Source organism: Caenorhabditis elegans, chromosome III, assembly GCF_000002985.6.
Source record: "Caenorhabditis elegans chromosome III".
Classification (NCBI taxonomy): Eukaryota; Metazoa; Nematoda; class Chromadorea; order Rhabditida; family Rhabditidae; genus Caenorhabditis; species Caenorhabditis elegans.
The window spans coordinates 10,398,574-10,415,908 of record NC_003281.10 but is presented as its reverse complement, the minus strand read 5'-3'; the positions used below and the strand labels follow the sequence as shown (position 1 = coordinate 10,415,908).

The window sequence follows — 17,335 nt, the reverse complement described above, 5'->3', positions numbered from 1 at the left end:
TTGTATGCAATTTTTGTTGGCTAAATAAAACCGGCATTTTTCTTTCAAATGATGAGAAATAATATGGTAGTAATAATAATAATAATGAAAAAAAATGCGCACAAAAATTTGGGAATTTTTAGTCGTTACAAATTGAGAATGAGATGGCTCAGCAGGAAGAGGAGAAGGAAAAGGTTCTAGTTGTGATAATATTTAAATATATATATATAAAATAAGTGAGGTACCGAAAAAAAAACATTGAACAACAAATCAACAGCGGATAATTGGGTGGGAAAATGAATTAGAGGCTTGTTTTATGGGAAATTACGGGGACCGGGTGATGATATTTGTGACGTGGCAGAAGAATTTTGGGGAAAATGTGCAATTTTTCGGGTTGGGAATTTGAATTTTTCTTAATTTTGAGACTCAAAAAAGTGAGAAAAATTAAGAAAAAAAGGTTTTTTTTTCTCAATTTTTGTTCCAAATTTCAGACATTTTTGGGTTGGAAAAAATCCAAAAATTCTCCCAAAAACTGCCAGTTTTCTTCCAAAAAAAATCTGCAAAAAACTATGAAATTTTCTAATTTTACAGTAATGTAGGCAAAGTGCTACACTCAAAAAAAAAACAAAAATTAATTTTAAAAAACGAGAGATCGTCGTAATGGAAAAAATGGGGAAAAAACGAAAAAGTGCGAAATGAGATGTGACAGAGATTCATGTTTAGGATGGGATGGGATTCTGGAGAAAATGAAGATGAAGAAGCTTTCGAAATGAGAAATAAATTTGAATTTTGACATGGAAAACGCGAGAAAAATCAAAATTCGGCATTTCAAGAATTTTTGAATTAAAAAAATTTTTTTTCAGGGGGAAAAACCTGCTAAAAATGTACAAGTTTCTAGATTTTTCATAGGAAATCTGAATTTTTTGGCGTTAAAAAACACTGGAAATTACCAAATTAAATCTCAATTTACGTCAAAAATGGAGATTTCAGTAATTTTATCCAGAATTTTGTATATTTTTAGAGGAAAAAATGCGCATTATTCAAGATTTTTTGAGAACTTTTTTGGCGTGTTTTCCCTTTAAAAACTGTAAATTAAATGCTAAAATCTTGATATTTTTTCGTCGAAAAATTTGCAATTTTAGGAATATTTCACAATTTTCAATTTCAAAATTTCCAAATTCAAAAGCTGCTTCAGAAAAAAAAAAGAAAAAATGGGGAAAAATGACACTATTTGCTGGTTAACTCGGTATTGATGGTGGATTTCTTTCGATGATTATTGAGAAAATCGCGTTGCTCAAATGGTTTCTCGACAGAAGCAAAACGACGCCTTGACACAACTGCAGCATCCAATTCAAATTGATTCATATCAAATGGTGGATATTGATTGCCGTCTTCGTCGTCTTCAACTTCTCCGGCATTTGGTACTGCGAATGATGAGCTGTGTGCTGGTGTGGCGGCCGCCGATTTTTGAGCTGGTTGACGATTTCTTATTCGTTTGTCCGTTTCTCTCTGAAAAATGTGAATTTATTTGTGATTTTTTAACTTTAAAACATCAAAATTTCCCATAATCTCAGAAGTTTAAAAATCTTTTTTGAGAAAACCCACGAAACTACACAATAAAGATGTCCTAAAATATAAAAATTGATCAGTTTTTCTTCATTTTTTTCTAATTATCGATTTTCAGACATTCCGCAAAATTTTTGGCGATTTTTTTTAGAGTTTTACCAAATTTCATGTAGGTTACCAATTTTTTTTCCTGAAATTTGAAAAAAGTAGTTAGAAATCGCGAAAAAATCGAAGCCAGGCCATTAATTTGCGTGGGAATTCATGATTTCTAGCTTTTGTGCAAAATTTTTTAAAAAACTAAATTTTTTACAGTTTTACTGGGTATATTTAGAGCCTTTTTAGAAAAATATTAAAACTTTTTGAATAAAATTTAGTGCTGAAAAATGTGCTAAACTATGCTTTTTATTCGGTTTTAGATCTGAAAAATTGTAGATTTTGGGTTAATTCTTGTAAAAAATCACTTTTTTTCAGTTTTGAACCATTTTTCCATGATTTTAAAACTGGAGATAGGTAAAAAATGTATTTAAAACTTCAGGATCCTCACTAAATTTTTTTTTCAATATTTTTCAAAAACGTTCACATATTTTTGTCTAAAAATTCAATTTTTGAATAGAAATTTCAATCCAAAAAACTCTCCGAACCTTAATCCTTTCCCGTTCGGCATGCATCAGCTTATGATGTTTCTTGGCTACAGTAATCAGAAGATCATCTGATGATTTTTCTTTCTCTTCAGCTTCTTCCTGCTTAACAATTCCGTCCGTTGGTTCTTTATCTTGCCAATAGTCGTCGGGAATGGTACGGTAGGTGGGTACGTGAATACTCTGAAAGGAAAGTCAGTTTTGAACTATAAACGGTCGGAAAAAAAAATGGAAAAATCATCCAATTTGCTAATTTTTTCACAGATTTCAAGAAAAATACTGTTTTTGACCGATTTTTGAAAAATAAAACTACAATTTTTATTCCAAAAATATCAAAATTTCAGCGCATTTTCGATTTTTTTGTTGAAAATATCAAAATTCATAGTCAGCGAATTTTCATCTGGAAATCTCCAAATTTCAGTGAATTTTCTGAATTTTTATTTTAAAAACCTGCAAATTTACCTGATAAGACACCAACGTAGGCAATTGTGACACACAAATATCCTCATTCATAAAATCTTCAAATAAATAATCGAGATAGATTCCATTATTGAGTTTTGCTGCCACAGACATTTTCGATGGTTTCCTTTTTGCAGTTGCTGGTCTGCCACGTGGCCGTTTTTTGGATAATTCCTTGAGTTCTTCTTCATCACTACTGACTTCTTCCATTGGTTTACGTTCCTTCTTTTTGTCCACTTTTTTCCTGCAAAAAATTGAATTTTTAAAAAAGTTTTTTTTTGGTTGAAAAAATAGGCTTTGGAAAATCGAAAATTTAGGTTTTATCCTTTTTTTCGCTTTTCAGAAAATACAAAAAATTCGTTTAAAATTTTGCCTATTTTCCAAAAAAAAACCTTTTTAGAACAACAAATTTTTAAACATTTTTTTTTCAATTTTTTGATAAACTAAAAATTTGAAAATTTTCATTACTTTGTGACGACGGAGCTATTGTGTTCCAGCGGTTTCCCATGGTCGTCCGTCTCGAAATAAATCGCCTTCCCGTGCTTTTTACGAATTGTACTTGATGGAGCCGTCGACAATCGATGCATATATGTCATTTGGCGATCTTCGAATGGAGTGACTGCAAAAAATTCGAATTTTTGAAGGAATTTTAACATATTTTCTAGAGAATTTTCATAAAAATCTGGTACCCAATTTTTGTGAGATTTCGTTCTTATTTTATTCCATTTTATAACAAAACTCTACAATTCCAGCAGGGCTGGGACATTTTTTTTTTTTGGGTTTTTTAGACAAAAAAAACCCAGAATATTTTAACTTTTTCACGGTTTTGCAAAAAATGAATTCAAGCATAAAAAATTTTTGGTTTTTTGGTCTGAAATCCAGGCTTCAATAATTTTTCTCCAATTTCTCAACTAAAATGATAATTTTTTTGTTGTGAAAATTCATGTTTTCCTAGAAAAAAAAATCGCCATAAATCATGTTTTTGAATCTAATTTCATCCGATTTCGTTCATTTTTATAGAGAAAAATTTTAAAAAAAAAGGAGGAAAACAGTTTTGGATGAATTTTATGCGCTTTTCTCCAATATTCACAATAATAGAAAATTTTCCGTTACATTTACTACTTTTTTGAAAATTTTTTTACATATTTTCTCGACATTTCAAGGTTGTTTTCTGTAAATTTTTCGAAAACTGAAAAATTCAATTTCAATGAGATTTTTCAGTTAATCTTAAAATGTTTGATATTTAAAGTTCAAAACCAAATTAAATGCCAGTGTTTGTTTATTTTTAGATGAAAAATGCTCTTTTCTTTTTTTTCAGCTGAAAAATATTTTTAGCACTTTTCTTTCCCAGTTTTTTCTTCAAAAAATTCAAAATAAAATCCTACAATCCGCAGAAATCACAAATTCCATCGGATCAATTGCCGATAATTCATTGACCCGTTGAAGACCCTCTCCATGCTTATATTCCTCGTAATCGTACTCCATAAATTCTCGTTTCTCACCACCAGCCGTCAAATGTGATACAATATTGTATTGTGACGTGGCAACCCATTTTTCCAGTGGATTTGTAGTTGGTTTTAATATTGAAGAAGCATTGTTCAACGGCCTTTCGTCTTTTGATTCTCTGAAAAAATGGATATTTAGTGTAAAAATTATTTGTAGAACAATTAAATAAAATTTGCTGAATTTAAAAATAGATTTTCAAAAAAAATCGGAAAAATGTTGATTTTTGTGCAAAAATATGAATATTTCCTTCAAAAAGACCGGAAATTATTGAAATTTTGAAAATGATTTGCAAAAATCGATTTTTTTTTTGAAATTTCATTGCTTTCAGCCATTTTTCGCTCAATAAGGTCATTCCAATCCTATTTTCTTTGGGATTAGTAAATTTAAAATTCAAAATTTGGAATTTTGCCTCGAAAAATGAATTTTTACTCTTCATACTTTTCTAGTTTTTTTTTCATCTATAAATTACAGTCACTTATCAATTTTTTGAAGAAAATTGTCTAATTTTTCTCATCAAAATCAACATATTTTTGATAAATCTTCAGTTTTCTTGTCGTTTTTCGTTCATTTCTTCTTTTTTTTTTCGATTTGTCAATTTTCTCCGAAACTGAGATAATTTTCTTAAAAATTCAGCTAAAATTTCAATTTTTCATCCAAAAAAAAAAAACTCACTCAAAAACGCCTTTTCTCAATTCTCTCCTCGTCCACGACTGAATCGGCATTGCCCGGGAACATCCAAACTGTGAGACGCTTGTCCTGCGCATCGGTGATTTATCATACAAAAAGTAAGTTCCATTCAATTGTCTCCGTCTCCTCGGTATCAATTCTTCTCCAGCAAATCGTACACCACTCGACGCATTCAACACTACTTTCTGACTTTTAAGCATTCCCAGTAAAGCCTGCTTCTCGGCAAGCAACACCTCAGCCCGGGAGAGCAATCCCGCGTATCTCATCCGTTTCGGAGCCCATCGTGGCACATTTTTCGGCGATTTTCGGTGTTCCTCTGCCTCGTCATTCAAATCATCATCCAAATCACTTATATCAGTTAGTTCATCCATATCATTATGCCTAATCCTCTTCTGATTCAAATCTCTAATCCTTTTCACAAATGTTTCCCGAGTTCTATCGGGCTCCGAAGAGCATTCTATCAACGTTTGCATTGAAAATGGCATTCCCTCAGTGTGAAGTGTTCCTCGATGCTTCCTGAGTAATATCGATGTCTGTGTATGCGAGAGACCTTCAGTTTGTGGTAGTAAATGCACATAATCCGGTCCACGAGACTTTATTATTCTATCCACCAGAGCTCGTCGTCGCGTCATCTCGTGATCCTTTCGACCGCTTCCACCCAATGGAGAAGCTAACGAGCTCGGCGGTCGACTTGTCGATGTGTTCGGGGCTCGTTGAGCTCCAGGAGGAAGATTTCGGAAGGATAAGGGATTCGTGAATTGACTGTTGGATTTGTTGCGACCCATTAGGCTTGGTGATGATGGTGCAGAGTCTCCAGATGACATTCTCCTGCAAAAATTGACACAATTTTCGCAGCCTTTGGGTTTTTTTTCTCGTATTAGAAAATTCAAGAAGCTTCACAGAGGCCGGTAGTTTTTATGAAATTTATTGTAAAATTTCAGAAAATCGCAGATTAAACTCATAATTCTACACGTTTAAGAATTTTCGATCATTTTTGGTAGATTTTAATTCTCAAGAAGTGGAAAATGCTTTTTAAAAATGCGCGGAAACCAGTATGAAATTGTTTTTTTTTGCTATAAAATTTCTTAAAACCACATTTTTTCAGAAATCAGCGGATTTTGTGGAATTTAATGTAAAATATAGAAAATCGAAAGCTTTTCCAAAAAATCAAAATTTTTTTTGAAATTACTGTCGACACTTTTGGCACTTTTTTAAACATTTCCGCAACAAAACGGCTATTTTTTTTTTGAAAAAAAAAACTCACTGATATCCATTATGCAAATTTCCAGCAGGACTCAACAGCACCTGCGTATTCGTGTTACTCGGCGGTCCCATGATAATTGGTGCTCGCTGAGCCACACGAATTGTCGGTTGTGGATAAGGTTTTTTTCGTGCTGTTGTACCGCCGTGGGATCCATTGCTTGATGGTTGTTCAGAGTCGCGGAAATTTGTTGAGGTCTGGAAATTAATGAGAATTCACGAACAGCCGGTTTAAATTTTGAAATACGGCTTTAATTTAAAAAAAAGGATTTCTCAGGTATTCTCTTGATATTTTTTCAGCCATTTTTTAAATGATTTTCACCAAAAACTTCGAAATTCAATTTTCATCATGAAAATGTCGAAATTTGTCAACGTTTTTACTCTAAAAATCAAGAAAAATCCTTTTTTTAACCTATTCGTGCAGATATCTACAGAAAATAATGAAATTTTCAGAGTTTCAGTCATTTTTATTATTAAAAACCTCGATTTTTAAAATTCTACAGGTTTTCCATGAATTTTCGCAATTTTTAAAATTTTCTCCGAAAAAAATTATCAAATATTCAATTTTAATCTATTTTTACAGATATTGTTGGAAAATTATGAATTTTTTCATAGTTTTTCAAGAGAAGTCGCCTAAAAAGCTGAAATTGAGCAAGTTTTCGAGATTTTTCACAAAAAACTCACCAAATTCGGCTTCGTGTACTCGTTGACATTTATGTGTAACGGAGAGAGTGTTTGACTGGTTGGAACACCGACAGACGTCGATGCGACAAATGATGACTTTAGTTGAGCTTCTGACGCTGCAGCGGCGGCCTGAAAATTGAGAAATTGAGAAAAACAATAGGAAAATCGATTAAAATGTGCATTCATACATGTTTTTAATAAGTTTTTTTTACAAAATCGTTTTTAAAAATCTATTTAATGGAAAAATTAGTTTCAAAACATGTTTCTAATATATTTTTTCGACTAAATTAAATTAAAATCATGTTTTGATACATTTTATCGAGAAATTAGGTTAAAATCATTTTTAAAATTCTTTTTTTTTGACAAAATTGGTTGGAAATCATGTTTTTAGATTTTTTGGACAAAATTAGATTAAAACCTTTTTTAATCCATTTTTTCAACAAAACTAACTTAAAATTTAATTTTTATTTTATTTCTCCACAAAATCAGTTAGAAATCCAGTTTCTAGGGTTAAAAAACGCCAATTTTTTACCTCAATCTCTCGTTCATCGTCATTTGTATCACGTTGCTCAACAAATTGCGATAATCCTCCTCCATTTGAAGAAGAAGACGACGCATCGAACAATGAACGATCATGTTCCATACCAGGGAACGAGTGATGTGAGGCAGGAATTGTGCCACCTATTATCACCATACAATCCGATGGGATACTTCTGCTGATGTTGCTCGTATTTGAAAACGTTGTTGGTCCGAGGTTTTCCTTCAATTCTGATATGGATTAGAGGACATTTCACATGGAAAATCCGTGAAATTTCAGAAATTTTCAGTGGAATTTAATTTACCTGTTCTTGTCGAACGCTCATGCATTATTTGATGGTCTTCCCATCAACTTGTTGCTTGGAATCTTCTGAAAATTCGATTTTTTAAAAATGATTTTTGACAATTTTGAGCGGATTTGTGAGAGAAAATTCGATTGAAAAAAAATATTTTTACATTAAAACCGTTGAAAAAACCAATTCTTTTTGATATTTTTCAAAAAATTCCAATGAAATTTGGTTGTTTTCAACAAAAATATAACGGAAAAATGGTAAAATAGCAAAACTTTTATATAAATAGGAAAAATTTATAAATTTTGCGATGAAAAATCTCACAACGAGTTTTAAAAAACTTAATTTCTGATTTTAACAAAGTTTTAATTGAACAAAACAACAAAAATTCTCGAAAATCCGCCGAACTATGGAAATTAACTCTTTTTTATCTAATTATCGTGAGAAAACCGCGAAACCCGGGCAATTAGAGCAAAATAATGCGGTTTTGCGCCATTTTTCACAATAAAAATGAGACATTTTACGGGGAAAACGCTTGAAATTCGATATTTTTGTTTGTTTATAATTTTTATGATGCAACTAAACTTCACGAATCAACTTGATCAATCAATTTATCCGTTTTGGGATGAAAATTCCGGGAGATAAGCGAAAAATTTCTGAAAAATCGATAAAAATTCACCCGGAGGCGTGAAAAACAGCACGGATCCATCAGAAGATCCCTGGCAACGTGCCAACTCGCACGGCGTATTTCGAAAAAAGCGCGACGAGAGAGTGTGTGGCCGTGAGAGACGCGCGACACTCAGACAGTCGGAGAGAACGCCATCTCTTATGAGAGGTTGCGAAAGTCAACGGGTCTCGCCGCGAAGAGACACTTTTGTGTCGATTTACGAAGTGAGAAAGCCCGCGGGAAACTTTTTTAAATTTTATTCTTTTATTTTCGTCGGAATTCCTTCATTTTTTCTCATTTTCCACGCAAAATCGGTAAATAAATTGATTAAATATCGTCTTGTTTCGCGATTTTCAAGGTTCAATGGCGTTTTCAACTCTTTAACAGTTTCAGCATGGTTATGGAGGACGTCACGAATGTCAATCGCAATCGGAGATACATTTCCGACGGACTTGCTGTCGTTAAAATGACATTTTGTAAGAGTTTAACCGAATTTTCGCTTGAAAGTTCCCATTTTTCAGTAAAAAACATGCAAGAAATCAGTACTGCGCCACGCTACGAACCAGAGATGGTCTATCAGCATTTCGGAGATGAGGAGACAATCTTCGGCTACGAAGATCTCGAGGTTACCATCCATCACACAGCTCAAACCCTCTACAGCTACATAAACGTGAGCTATTCCTCAAAAGCGAAAAACGAAAACGGACTGGAGGCCGATGACGTCATTGATAAGCTGGTTCATCCAGACGTTCGTCCGAATGTTCTGGTTTCGGGAAAAGAAGAATTCCAGCAGAAGCTCATCAAACAGAAGGATTTCAAGCCTTTCGGTGAGATGGTACACAAGTTTGAGCTGAAAGGAAAGAGCTACGAGGTCTACAAAGTCGCCGAGCAAACCGAAGAGTTCAACCTTTTCCTAGAAAGAATCCAGACTCTCGGCATGTTGTGAGTGCTTAAAAAATAAGGATTTTCCTACAAAATTTTTTTTTCAGCTTCATCGAGTGCTGCTCACTGACAGATAACACTGAAGACAATTGGCTTCACTATTTTATGTAAGTTGAGAAGATTTCGCGGCGAATTCCAGAAATTACAAAAAATCGAACGCATTTCAAATATTTTTCAATTTTCCAGCTACGAACGCTGCGACACCGGTGAAGGAGATGGAAGTACTGTGGCCAACGTGGCTGGCTACGCGACACTCTTCAAATTCTACAACTACATTGACAGGATCCGTCCACGAATTGCACAGATGCTATTGCTCCCTCAATACAGAAAATCTGGAATTGGAGCCAGTTTCATGGAATCTTTCCTGCGAGATCTTCGTGCCTCTCCAGAAGTTTTCGACGTAACCGTCGAGTCTCCCGGAGATCAGTTCGTCAGCCTCCGTGACTATGTGGATTGTGTCAACTGCATGACACTGCGGGAATTTGCACCGGAGAATCTCAAGAGGGGATACTCGGACAAAATGCGTCAGGCCGCACTGGAAAAGCTCAAGATTTCCAGACAACAAGCCCGTCGAGTCTATGAAATTTTGCGTTATCGTGCTACAAATAAGAAGGATAAAGAAGAGCTGAAAGCGCAGAGAATCGATGTGAAACGTCGGTTGTATGCACCAATGAAGAAATCGGATCAGGACTGGAAGCGTCTGAATCTCGCGTTGACACCCGATGAGCTTCGACAAGCGGCCTGTGGACAAATGGATGAGGAAACCAAGTTCTCGACGCTCTCACAGAATTATGATCGGCTTATGGAGGCCTATCAAAAAACTATTGATCGAATTGAGCAGCATCCAAGCATTTTTTAATCGTTGTATCTGTATCTTATTTTAATTTGAAATTACATGTGGGATTTTTGTATTTTTTTTAAAGCTAATTACCACGAAATTCGTCTAAATTTGCTGTAAATTTGCAAAATTCCCTTGCCGTTATTACCCATACGCGAAATTTTGCGCCAAAAGTACGGTATCCGGTCTCGAAGAGAAAAATGTATGATAAATGCGAAAAAGTGTGCGCCTTTAACGATTTTTATCAGGTTTTCATAGTTTTTCCCAGCATTTGTTAAAGTTTTTTTGGGTTTTGATTGTGATCTACGAAAAATCGACGAAAATCCGCAATAGCAAAAGTTTGAAGCTACAGTACTCTTTAAAGGCGCACAAATTTTCGCGTTTAACAAACATGTTTCGTTGCGAGACCAGGCACCGTATTTTTGGCGTGAAAATCGCTTTGGGTCCTATTTGACTTATTGTGAATGTTTCATGAATTTTTCCGCTCTCTAAACTCTCAGCTAAAAATCGAATTCCCAGTTGAAAATCCCGAATATATTTTTATCTTCTTATATATTATTCTTCAATTACAAAAAAAAAACTCACCGAAATAAATGATCTCTCACTCTATCCCAGCAGAATGGACGAATTCTCATTTCCATTTCAACCATACGACATTCAACTCAATTTGATGCGAGAAATCCGCCAATGCATTGAACAACGGAAAATTGGCATTTTCGAATCTCCAACAGGCACCGGAAAGTCGCTCAGCGTGTTGTGCTCGACGATGACGTGGCTGGAAGCTGAAGAACTACGAATTTCGACTGATTTGAGCACACGGCTCGGGGAGGTTCACACGAAAATCACGGAATGCGATAAAATCACCACCGCCGACAATTGGGAGACGGCAGTTCGTGAGAAAATGCGAGCTCAAGACGTAGAGACGGAGATTTTGGAGCAAATTCAGAGTCGGGAAAGGTGTTGGAAATTGAATAATTATTCTTTTTTAATTTTTTTTTAAATGAAAAAAATCATTCAGATTGCAGTCACGAATCGATCAAGCCCGGCGAGGAATGGTCGAGGTCTCCAGAAAGAGAAAAGCCCCGGCCAGGGATACGGATCAGTTTCTCGAACCTCAAGATGTAATAATTGAACTTTTATCCGGAAATTCACATGTGGCTGACCGTTTTTTCGGAAAATTTCAAGATTTCTGACTAGAACCTGGCTTTTTTTTTCTGGAAAAACCTTGAAATACGCAAAAATTCCAAATTTTTAAATACAAACCTTCAGTATTGCTAATTTTTTGAGAAATGTGAAAAAATGTTAACAGTATTATATAGCAAGATAGATATAGAATAGATTCCACAATATGAATAGATACACAATAGAATAGTTACATAGTAATACATAGAATAGACACTTGATGCCTCACTTTAAAGGCGCACGCTGTTTTCTGAGTGGGTCTCGCCACGATCCCAGCCACAGTAGTCGCTACAAATTTGAAGTTTCATAAATTGAATATGCCAGGTTTTCAAGAAAATGTTATTCTAGAAGTTTCTATTATAGAAATAATACAGAAATATCAAAATTCAAAATAAAATTTCCAGGAAGCCGCCCCATCGGAAGAATACAATAACGACGAGAAAAGTGAGAAACAGCGGGATTCCGATTTTTTCGATGATGTCGATGAAGAAGAGGAGAAGCCACTGAAATGTCTGAAAGTACAGAATTTATTTCAATATTTCGGAAAGTGCAATCGCGCTCCATAGCCAAATGAAAGTGCAATTCAAACTTTTTCAAGCATTTTTGTGACAGTAACTGTATATCATTAAAAATTGGAAAATCTTGGGTTTTACCGCCAATACCTAACGAGACCCATGTTTCGGGGGCAGAGCGTTTTTATTTTTTATTTGGCTATGGAGCGCGATTGCACTTTCATCTCAAAAGTCGCATATAGCTGTCATATTATTACAGGAACAAAAAATTCTTAGAATGCGTATTGGGCAACATATTTGACGCGCAAAATATTCCGACGCGAAAACTACAGTAATCCTTTGGATGACTACTGTAGCGCTTGTGTCGATTTACGGGCAATATTTTTGAAATTAATTTCTTTTCAAAAAGTTACAACGGCTCTCAATTTTCTTTAATTTTTCGTTTTTAAAAATCAATAAATAAAAGGTTTTTGTAAATCGACACAGGAGCTACAACAGCAATTTAGAGGATTACTGTAGTTTTCGCTTTGAGATATTTTGCGCGTCAAATATGTTGCCCAATACGCATTCTCAGAGTTTCGTGTTACCGTAATACGTCTTTTTTTTTTTTAATGAAAGTTGTCTGAAAAAAATAATCGAAATTAAGTCGGAGAATTTTCAATTTACCGAACAAATTTTTTTAAATGAAAATTTGGTTTTTTTGTAAATTTTCAAAACTGCATTAAAATTTTTTTAATTGAAAACTGAAAAATCAATAATTTTTTATTCAAACTGTCTTGAAATTTTCTGAATTTTCCAGATTTTCTACGCATCACGAACACATTCTCAATTGGAGCAACTTGCCGAGGAGCTCGCAAAAACTAGATTTCAACCCAGAATAGTTACATGTGCCTCACGAGGAACATTATGTGTAAATGAAGAAGTCAAAAAGTTGAAATTAAATCATTTAATCAATGAAAAATGTATGGAATTGCGAAAAAACGGAATGTCGGAAAAGGAAAAAGTTCAGAAATTGGAGAAAGGAACCACGAAAAAGACAAAAACCTGTGCGACTTCATGCGAATTCTACAATTCCACACAAATCGAAGATGTAGTGAATGGAGTCCTCTCGAACAAATTGAAAAGTACACTTGAAGTGTCAAAACAGGGAAAACTTTCCAATGGATGCCCATATTTTGCTACAAGAAAATCTGTTCCACAGTGTCAACTTGTTCTTCTTCCATATCAAGTTTTGCTTCATGATGGAACACGAAAAGCATGGGGAATTGAATTAAAGGATAATGTTATTGTACTCGACGAGGCACATAATGTGTTGAATACTATTAGTTCGTTTTTTTTTCGGAAATTGGAAAAAGTTTCGAAAAATGGCTTCAAAAATTGTTAGAATAATTTTTTTCAAATTTAAAAATAATCAAAATTTAATTTTTTTCAATTTTCTTCCAAAAATTTTTTCTTCATATTTTTTAATTATATGTTTACAAAAATCACAGTTTTTCATTTAATGTTTTTTGTTCAAAAAATTTCAAAAAAATTCAAAAAACTCTACTTTTCAACTAAAAATAAATGTTTTTCATTAATTTTTTAAATGAATTAAATCTTTTTCAAATTTAACTTTTTTTACAGAACTCGACTTGAAAAACGTTTTTTTTTTCAAAAAAAATTTCAAAAACATTGAAATAAAATCCTTATTTATTCCAAAAAACGAATAATTTCAATTTTTAGTTTTTAAAAATACGGAAATCACTATTTTTCTTTTTTTTTTCAAAAAAAAAAAAACGAAAAAAAAATCTGCTTTTCAATAAAAAAAAATTTTATTTCAAAAAAGCACATTTTTCAATTTAAAAAATTCAAAAAATCACAATTTTCAAAATATTTTTTTTTCAGAAAATCGCTAATTTTATTCAAAAAATTTTCAAAAAAAAAACAATTTTTCAATATACAAAAATTTCTAAAAATCACTGAAAAAACTATTTTCCAATTTAAAAAATCGTTATTTTTCAATTAAATTGTTTCCTAAATAATTCCCTGAAAATCACTTTAAAAAAATTTCCAAACCTTTTTTTTAAAAAAAAAACCTCCCGGAAATTTCCAATTTTAAAGGAATTTTTTTCAGGTTCCCTCTACTCTGCTGAAATTTCCACGAAATCCCTAACCCTCGCACTGCGTCTAATTCGAGAATACAATGCTCACTACAAGCTGAAGCTTCTGGCTCATAACCTACTTTACATGAAACAACTGGAATCACTCACCAGCAAAATGCTCATTTTCTTAAATAGCCAATCAAAAGAAGATGTGATGACGATGGCTCAGTTGGCACGAAATTTGAATATTCTAGAAATTAATCTGTTCAAATTGGCCGAATATATGGAGAAGACGGATTTGTGCAAGAAATTTCATGGATTTTACATGAGATTACAGAAAGAAGTAATTAATTCCAAAAATCGAAAAATTCACTTTAAAAAATTAAGAAAAATACCTCAGAAACAGAAACAAATTTTCAAAAAAAATTAAAACGTATCATAAATTCAAACTGAAATTTTCATTTTTTACGAAAAATATCAATTTTTTCATAAAAATTTGAATTACCTATCATTTTTTTAAAGTATTACAATAATTTTTTTCTAAAAAGTATTCAAAAAAAGCCATTAAAATTGAAAATGAAGATCCAGGAAAAATTGATTTACCGTGAAAATTCCGAAGCCTAAAACCTAGAATCCAATAACTTTTCCAGGAAATCAAGAAAGAAAATGAGAAGCCAAAACTAACCGGAATCCAGAAACTCATGGCTGCAAAAGAAGCGGAGCCTGAGCCAGAAGCTGAGCCTCTTCCACCGCCAAAACCCGTTCCTTCTCCACTTTTTTCGCTGAAATCGTTCATCGACGCATTAACCAACAAATGCGAAGATGGCCGAATTATTGTGGAAAAGTCGGCCACCGAAGCAAAGTATGATAGCAACGATTTTTGAACGTGACCGTGAAAAACAAATCGGTGGCCGAGTTTTGGGTTTTGCTTTTTTTTTTTGAAAATCGACTTCCCCGCAAAAGTGTGCTGATATTTATTGAGACTATTTTTCTCACATTGGAAAAATCGGTCATCAATAGTTTTTCTCATAAAAAACTAGGCAAGCATATTTATGTTGAGTAAACTTCGGCCACCAATTTTTTCAGAATAGGAAAAGTTCGGCCACTGACTCCGTTACCAAAATGTGAAAACTAGGCCACTAGTTTTATTCGGGCAGAACTCGGCCACTGCTTTTTAATACTGAAAGTTCGGCCAGCTAATTTTATTTGAGTAAAATTCGGCCACCGATTTTTTTTTCCAGAAAATCCGAAAACTTTTCAACTTCCAGATTCCGATTCATGCTCCTAAATCCGGCGGATCGTCTTTCCGAAGTGGTCACTTCCGCCCGAGCCACAATCCTCGTCGGTGGCACAATGGAGCCAGCTCAGCTTCTCGTGGAGACCCTATCCCGTGGATCGATCGGCGCCGACTCAATCCGTCGTTTTTCGTGTTGCCACGTCATTGATGATTCCCAGCTGCTCGCGGTAACCGTAGAACGAACTGTCGACGGAAAACCATTCCAACTCACATATCAGACACGTGGCGCCGATACCACGTTGAGATCGTTGGCCACGTCAATTCAGGCCCTGATTCCGCATATTCCGAATGGAGTTGTGATCTTTGTGCCGTCATACGACTTTTTGTTCAATTTCCAGAAAAAGATGAAGGAATTTGGGATTTTGAAGCGGATCGAGGTAGTTTTCGTTTCGAGACCCTTCCTGGGATTTTACCGTAGAATAATATATTTTTGTTAAAACGAAAATAAGAAAAAATTCAAATTTTGCATCAAATCTCAATAAATATCCAAAAAGTACGCTAGAGCACATTTGCATTGTCTTTGTTTTTTTTCAGGAAAAGAAGGCCGTATTCACAGAAAGCCGGCAACCAACATCAGACGTCTGGGACCGATTCAGCCGAGCTGCAAAAACATCGAAAGGAGCCATTCTATTTGCTGTCGTCGGCGGTAAAATGAGCGAGGGAATAAATTTTTGTGATGAGCTCGGACGGGCGGTCATTGTTATCGGATTACCGTATCCGAATAAGACCAGCGTCGAGTTGAGGGAACGGATGAAGGTAATAGTGATGGACTCTAAAAATATGGAAAAGCAGATTTAGCGTAATTTTTCTAAAATGGAAATCCTAGACCAATTTACAGGAATCCTTGGTCAGCGAATTTTAGACCACCAGTTGATTTTTAAATTCTAGGCCACCATATCACTATAATTTTAGGCCACCCATTACTATATATCGAGGCCACCCACTAGATTAAGAAATTCTAGACCACCCCATTACAGAATTTCTAGGCCACCATATCACTATAACTCTAGGCCACTACTTCACTCAAATCATAGGCCATCAAATGACTACAGTTCTAGACCACGAAATCAGAATCTAGGCCATCACGTGAATCAAATTCTAGGCCACCTATTGAGCTAAATCCTTGGAAATTGTAGGCCACACTTTACTCGGATCCTAGGCCACCACGCAAGAACACAAAAGGGCCACCCTCCCCCCAATAACTCAAAATTTCAAAATGTTTTTTTCAGTTCCTCGACACTCAAATGCCGAACGGTGGAAACCTGCTCTACGAATCTCTATGCATGCACGCCGTGAATCAAGCCATCGGTCGAGCAATCCGTCACCGCCGAGACTACGCGGCCGTCTATCTCTTCGACGACCGCTACGCAAAGGAGTCCACTCGGAGAAAGTTGTCCACGTGGATTGGAGATCGCACTCAAGTCAAGTTGGGATTTGGCGAGATTATTCGAAAGACGAGGAGCTTTTTTGAAGCGAATTCTAAGAAATAATTAGAATATTTTTTCTTCATTTTTTTGGTGTTTTTTATTTTGCCCGGTTGCTCTAAAGATTCCTCATTCCTTGTGTGTGTGACATTCCCTCTCGTCGTCGTTGTAAATATGATTAGGTTTAAGCTCTTCTTTTTTGCTTGACATACACGCGGTGCTCTCTGCCGCTGCTCTTCTTCCCGCCATTGAAAGGGAAGACAGCACAGCGCAGAGCCCAGAGAAATATGGGAAGAATCGATGGCGGCGTGCTGCTGCTGGAGAGCTGGAGAGCACATGCACAGACACACACACAATATAGATGTCGTCCTTGCCTTTTCCTCCTTCGACCTACCTTATTAAAACGCTGCGCCTTTAAATTGGCGGGTACTGTAACTACACGCTTGATTCTAAGTTTTAAACCGAAATTTCTGTCAAAACCACCAAATAATTAGGATTTTACACATGAAAGCTTGTAAAATTTTAAAATTCGCGCGTAAAGTGTGAAAAGAATGCACTGCATACCCATTGCACTATATTTTACGCGCAACTTTCGAATTTTTCACTTTTTCTCACAAAAATCACTTCAGAATTCATTACTGAAAGCGACATATTTTATTACAGGAACACGAAATTCTGAGAATGCGTATTGAGCAACATATTTGACGCGCAAAAATATCTCGCAGCGAAAACTATTTACAGCAATTCGCTAAAGGACTACTGTAGCGCTTGAAAATTTTTTTTTGT

General features: G+C 34.7%; 3 protein-coding genes across 4 annotated transcripts; 2 read left to right on the top strand and 1 right to left on the bottom strand.

Annotated features, from left to right (window-relative positions):
* Positions 1–21: 21 nt before the first annotated feature.
* M03C11.3 (PH domain-containing protein) lies at positions 22–10,839 on the bottom strand. 2 transcript variants are annotated; one of them, NM_001268147.2, is made up of 11 exons: positions 10,639–10,839; positions 7,622–7,686; positions 7,312–7,539; positions 6,780–6,908; positions 6,100–6,293; positions 4,821–5,663; positions 4,028–4,266; positions 3,111–3,261; positions 2,646–2,886; positions 2,187–2,366; positions 22–1,488 (listed from the first exon to the last, which is right to left on the bottom strand). In NM_001268147.2, the coding sequence occupies exons 2-11, from the start codon at positions 7,640–7,642 to the stop codon at positions 1,207–1,209; spliced, it is 2,508 nt and encodes an 835-aa protein (NP_001255076.1). In that variant the 5' UTR covers positions 7,643–7,686; positions 10,639–10,839; the 3' UTR covers positions 22–1,206. The 2 variants fall into 2 exon arrangements, with proteins under 2 accessions (NP_001255076.1, NP_001255075.1); NM_001268146.4 differs by lacking the exon at positions 10,639–10,839 and having other exon boundaries at positions 105–1,488; positions 7,312–7,547; positions 7,622–7,693.
* Positions 8,661–10,661, top strand: hat-1 (Histone acetyltransferase type B catalytic subunit). The gene is made up of 4 exons (NM_066895.4): positions 8,661–8,749; positions 8,795–9,215; positions 9,263–9,322; positions 9,402–10,661. Exons 1-4 carry the CDS (start codon positions 8,668–8,670, stop codon positions 10,072–10,074), a joined length of 1,236 nt encoding a protein of 411 aa, NP_499296.2. The 5' UTR covers positions 8,661–8,667; the 3' UTR covers positions 10,075–10,661.
* chl-1 (ATP-dependent DNA helicase chl-1) lies at positions 10,669–16,735 on the top strand. Its single transcript, NM_066894.8, has 9 exons — positions 10,669–11,010; positions 11,072–11,174; positions 11,640–11,753; positions 12,547–13,072; positions 13,861–14,171; positions 14,479–14,690; positions 15,097–15,502; positions 15,660–15,881; positions 16,355–16,735. Exons 1-9 carry the CDS (start codon positions 10,673–10,675, stop codon positions 16,613–16,615), a joined length of 2,493 nt encoding a protein of 830 aa, NP_499295.2. The 5' UTR covers positions 10,669–10,672; the 3' UTR covers positions 16,616–16,735.
* The last annotated feature ends 600 nt before the right edge of the window (positions 16,736–17,335 follow it).

Coding starts and splice junctions, on each gene's coding strand:
- M03C11.3 (NM_001268146.4), bottom strand. CDS start 7,646: ATGCATGAGCGTTCGACAAGAACAG. Junction 6,294..6,779: donor AGTACACGAAGCCGAATTTG/GTGAGTTTTTTG, acceptor ATTAATTTCCAG/ACCTCAACAAATTTCCGCGA. Junction 1,489..2,186: donor CCGAACGGGAAAGGATTAAG/GTTCGGAGAGTT, acceptor CACATTTTTCAG/AGAGAAACGGACAAACGAAT.
- hat-1 (NM_066895.4), top strand. CDS start 8,668: ATGGTTATGGAGGACGTCACGAATGTCAATCGCAATCGGAGATACATT. Junction 9,216..9,262: donor ATCCAGACTCTCGGCATGTT/GTGAGTGCTTAA, acceptor TTTTTTTTTCAG/CTTCATCGAGTGCTGCTCAC. Junction 9,323..9,401: donor AATTGGCTTCACTATTTTAT/GTAAGTTGAGAA, acceptor TCAATTTTCCAG/CTACGAACGCTGCGACACCG.
- chl-1 (NM_066894.8), top strand. CDS start 10,673: ATGGACGAATTCTCATTTCCATTTCAACCATACGACATTCAACTCAAT. Junction 11,754..12,546: donor AGCCACTGAAATGTCTGAAA/GTACAGAATTTA, acceptor TGAATTTTCCAG/ATTTTCTACGCATCACGAAC. Junction 15,882..16,354: donor AGTTGAGGGAACGGATGAAG/GTAATAGTGATG, acceptor TGTTTTTTTCAG/TTCCTCGACACTCAAATGCC.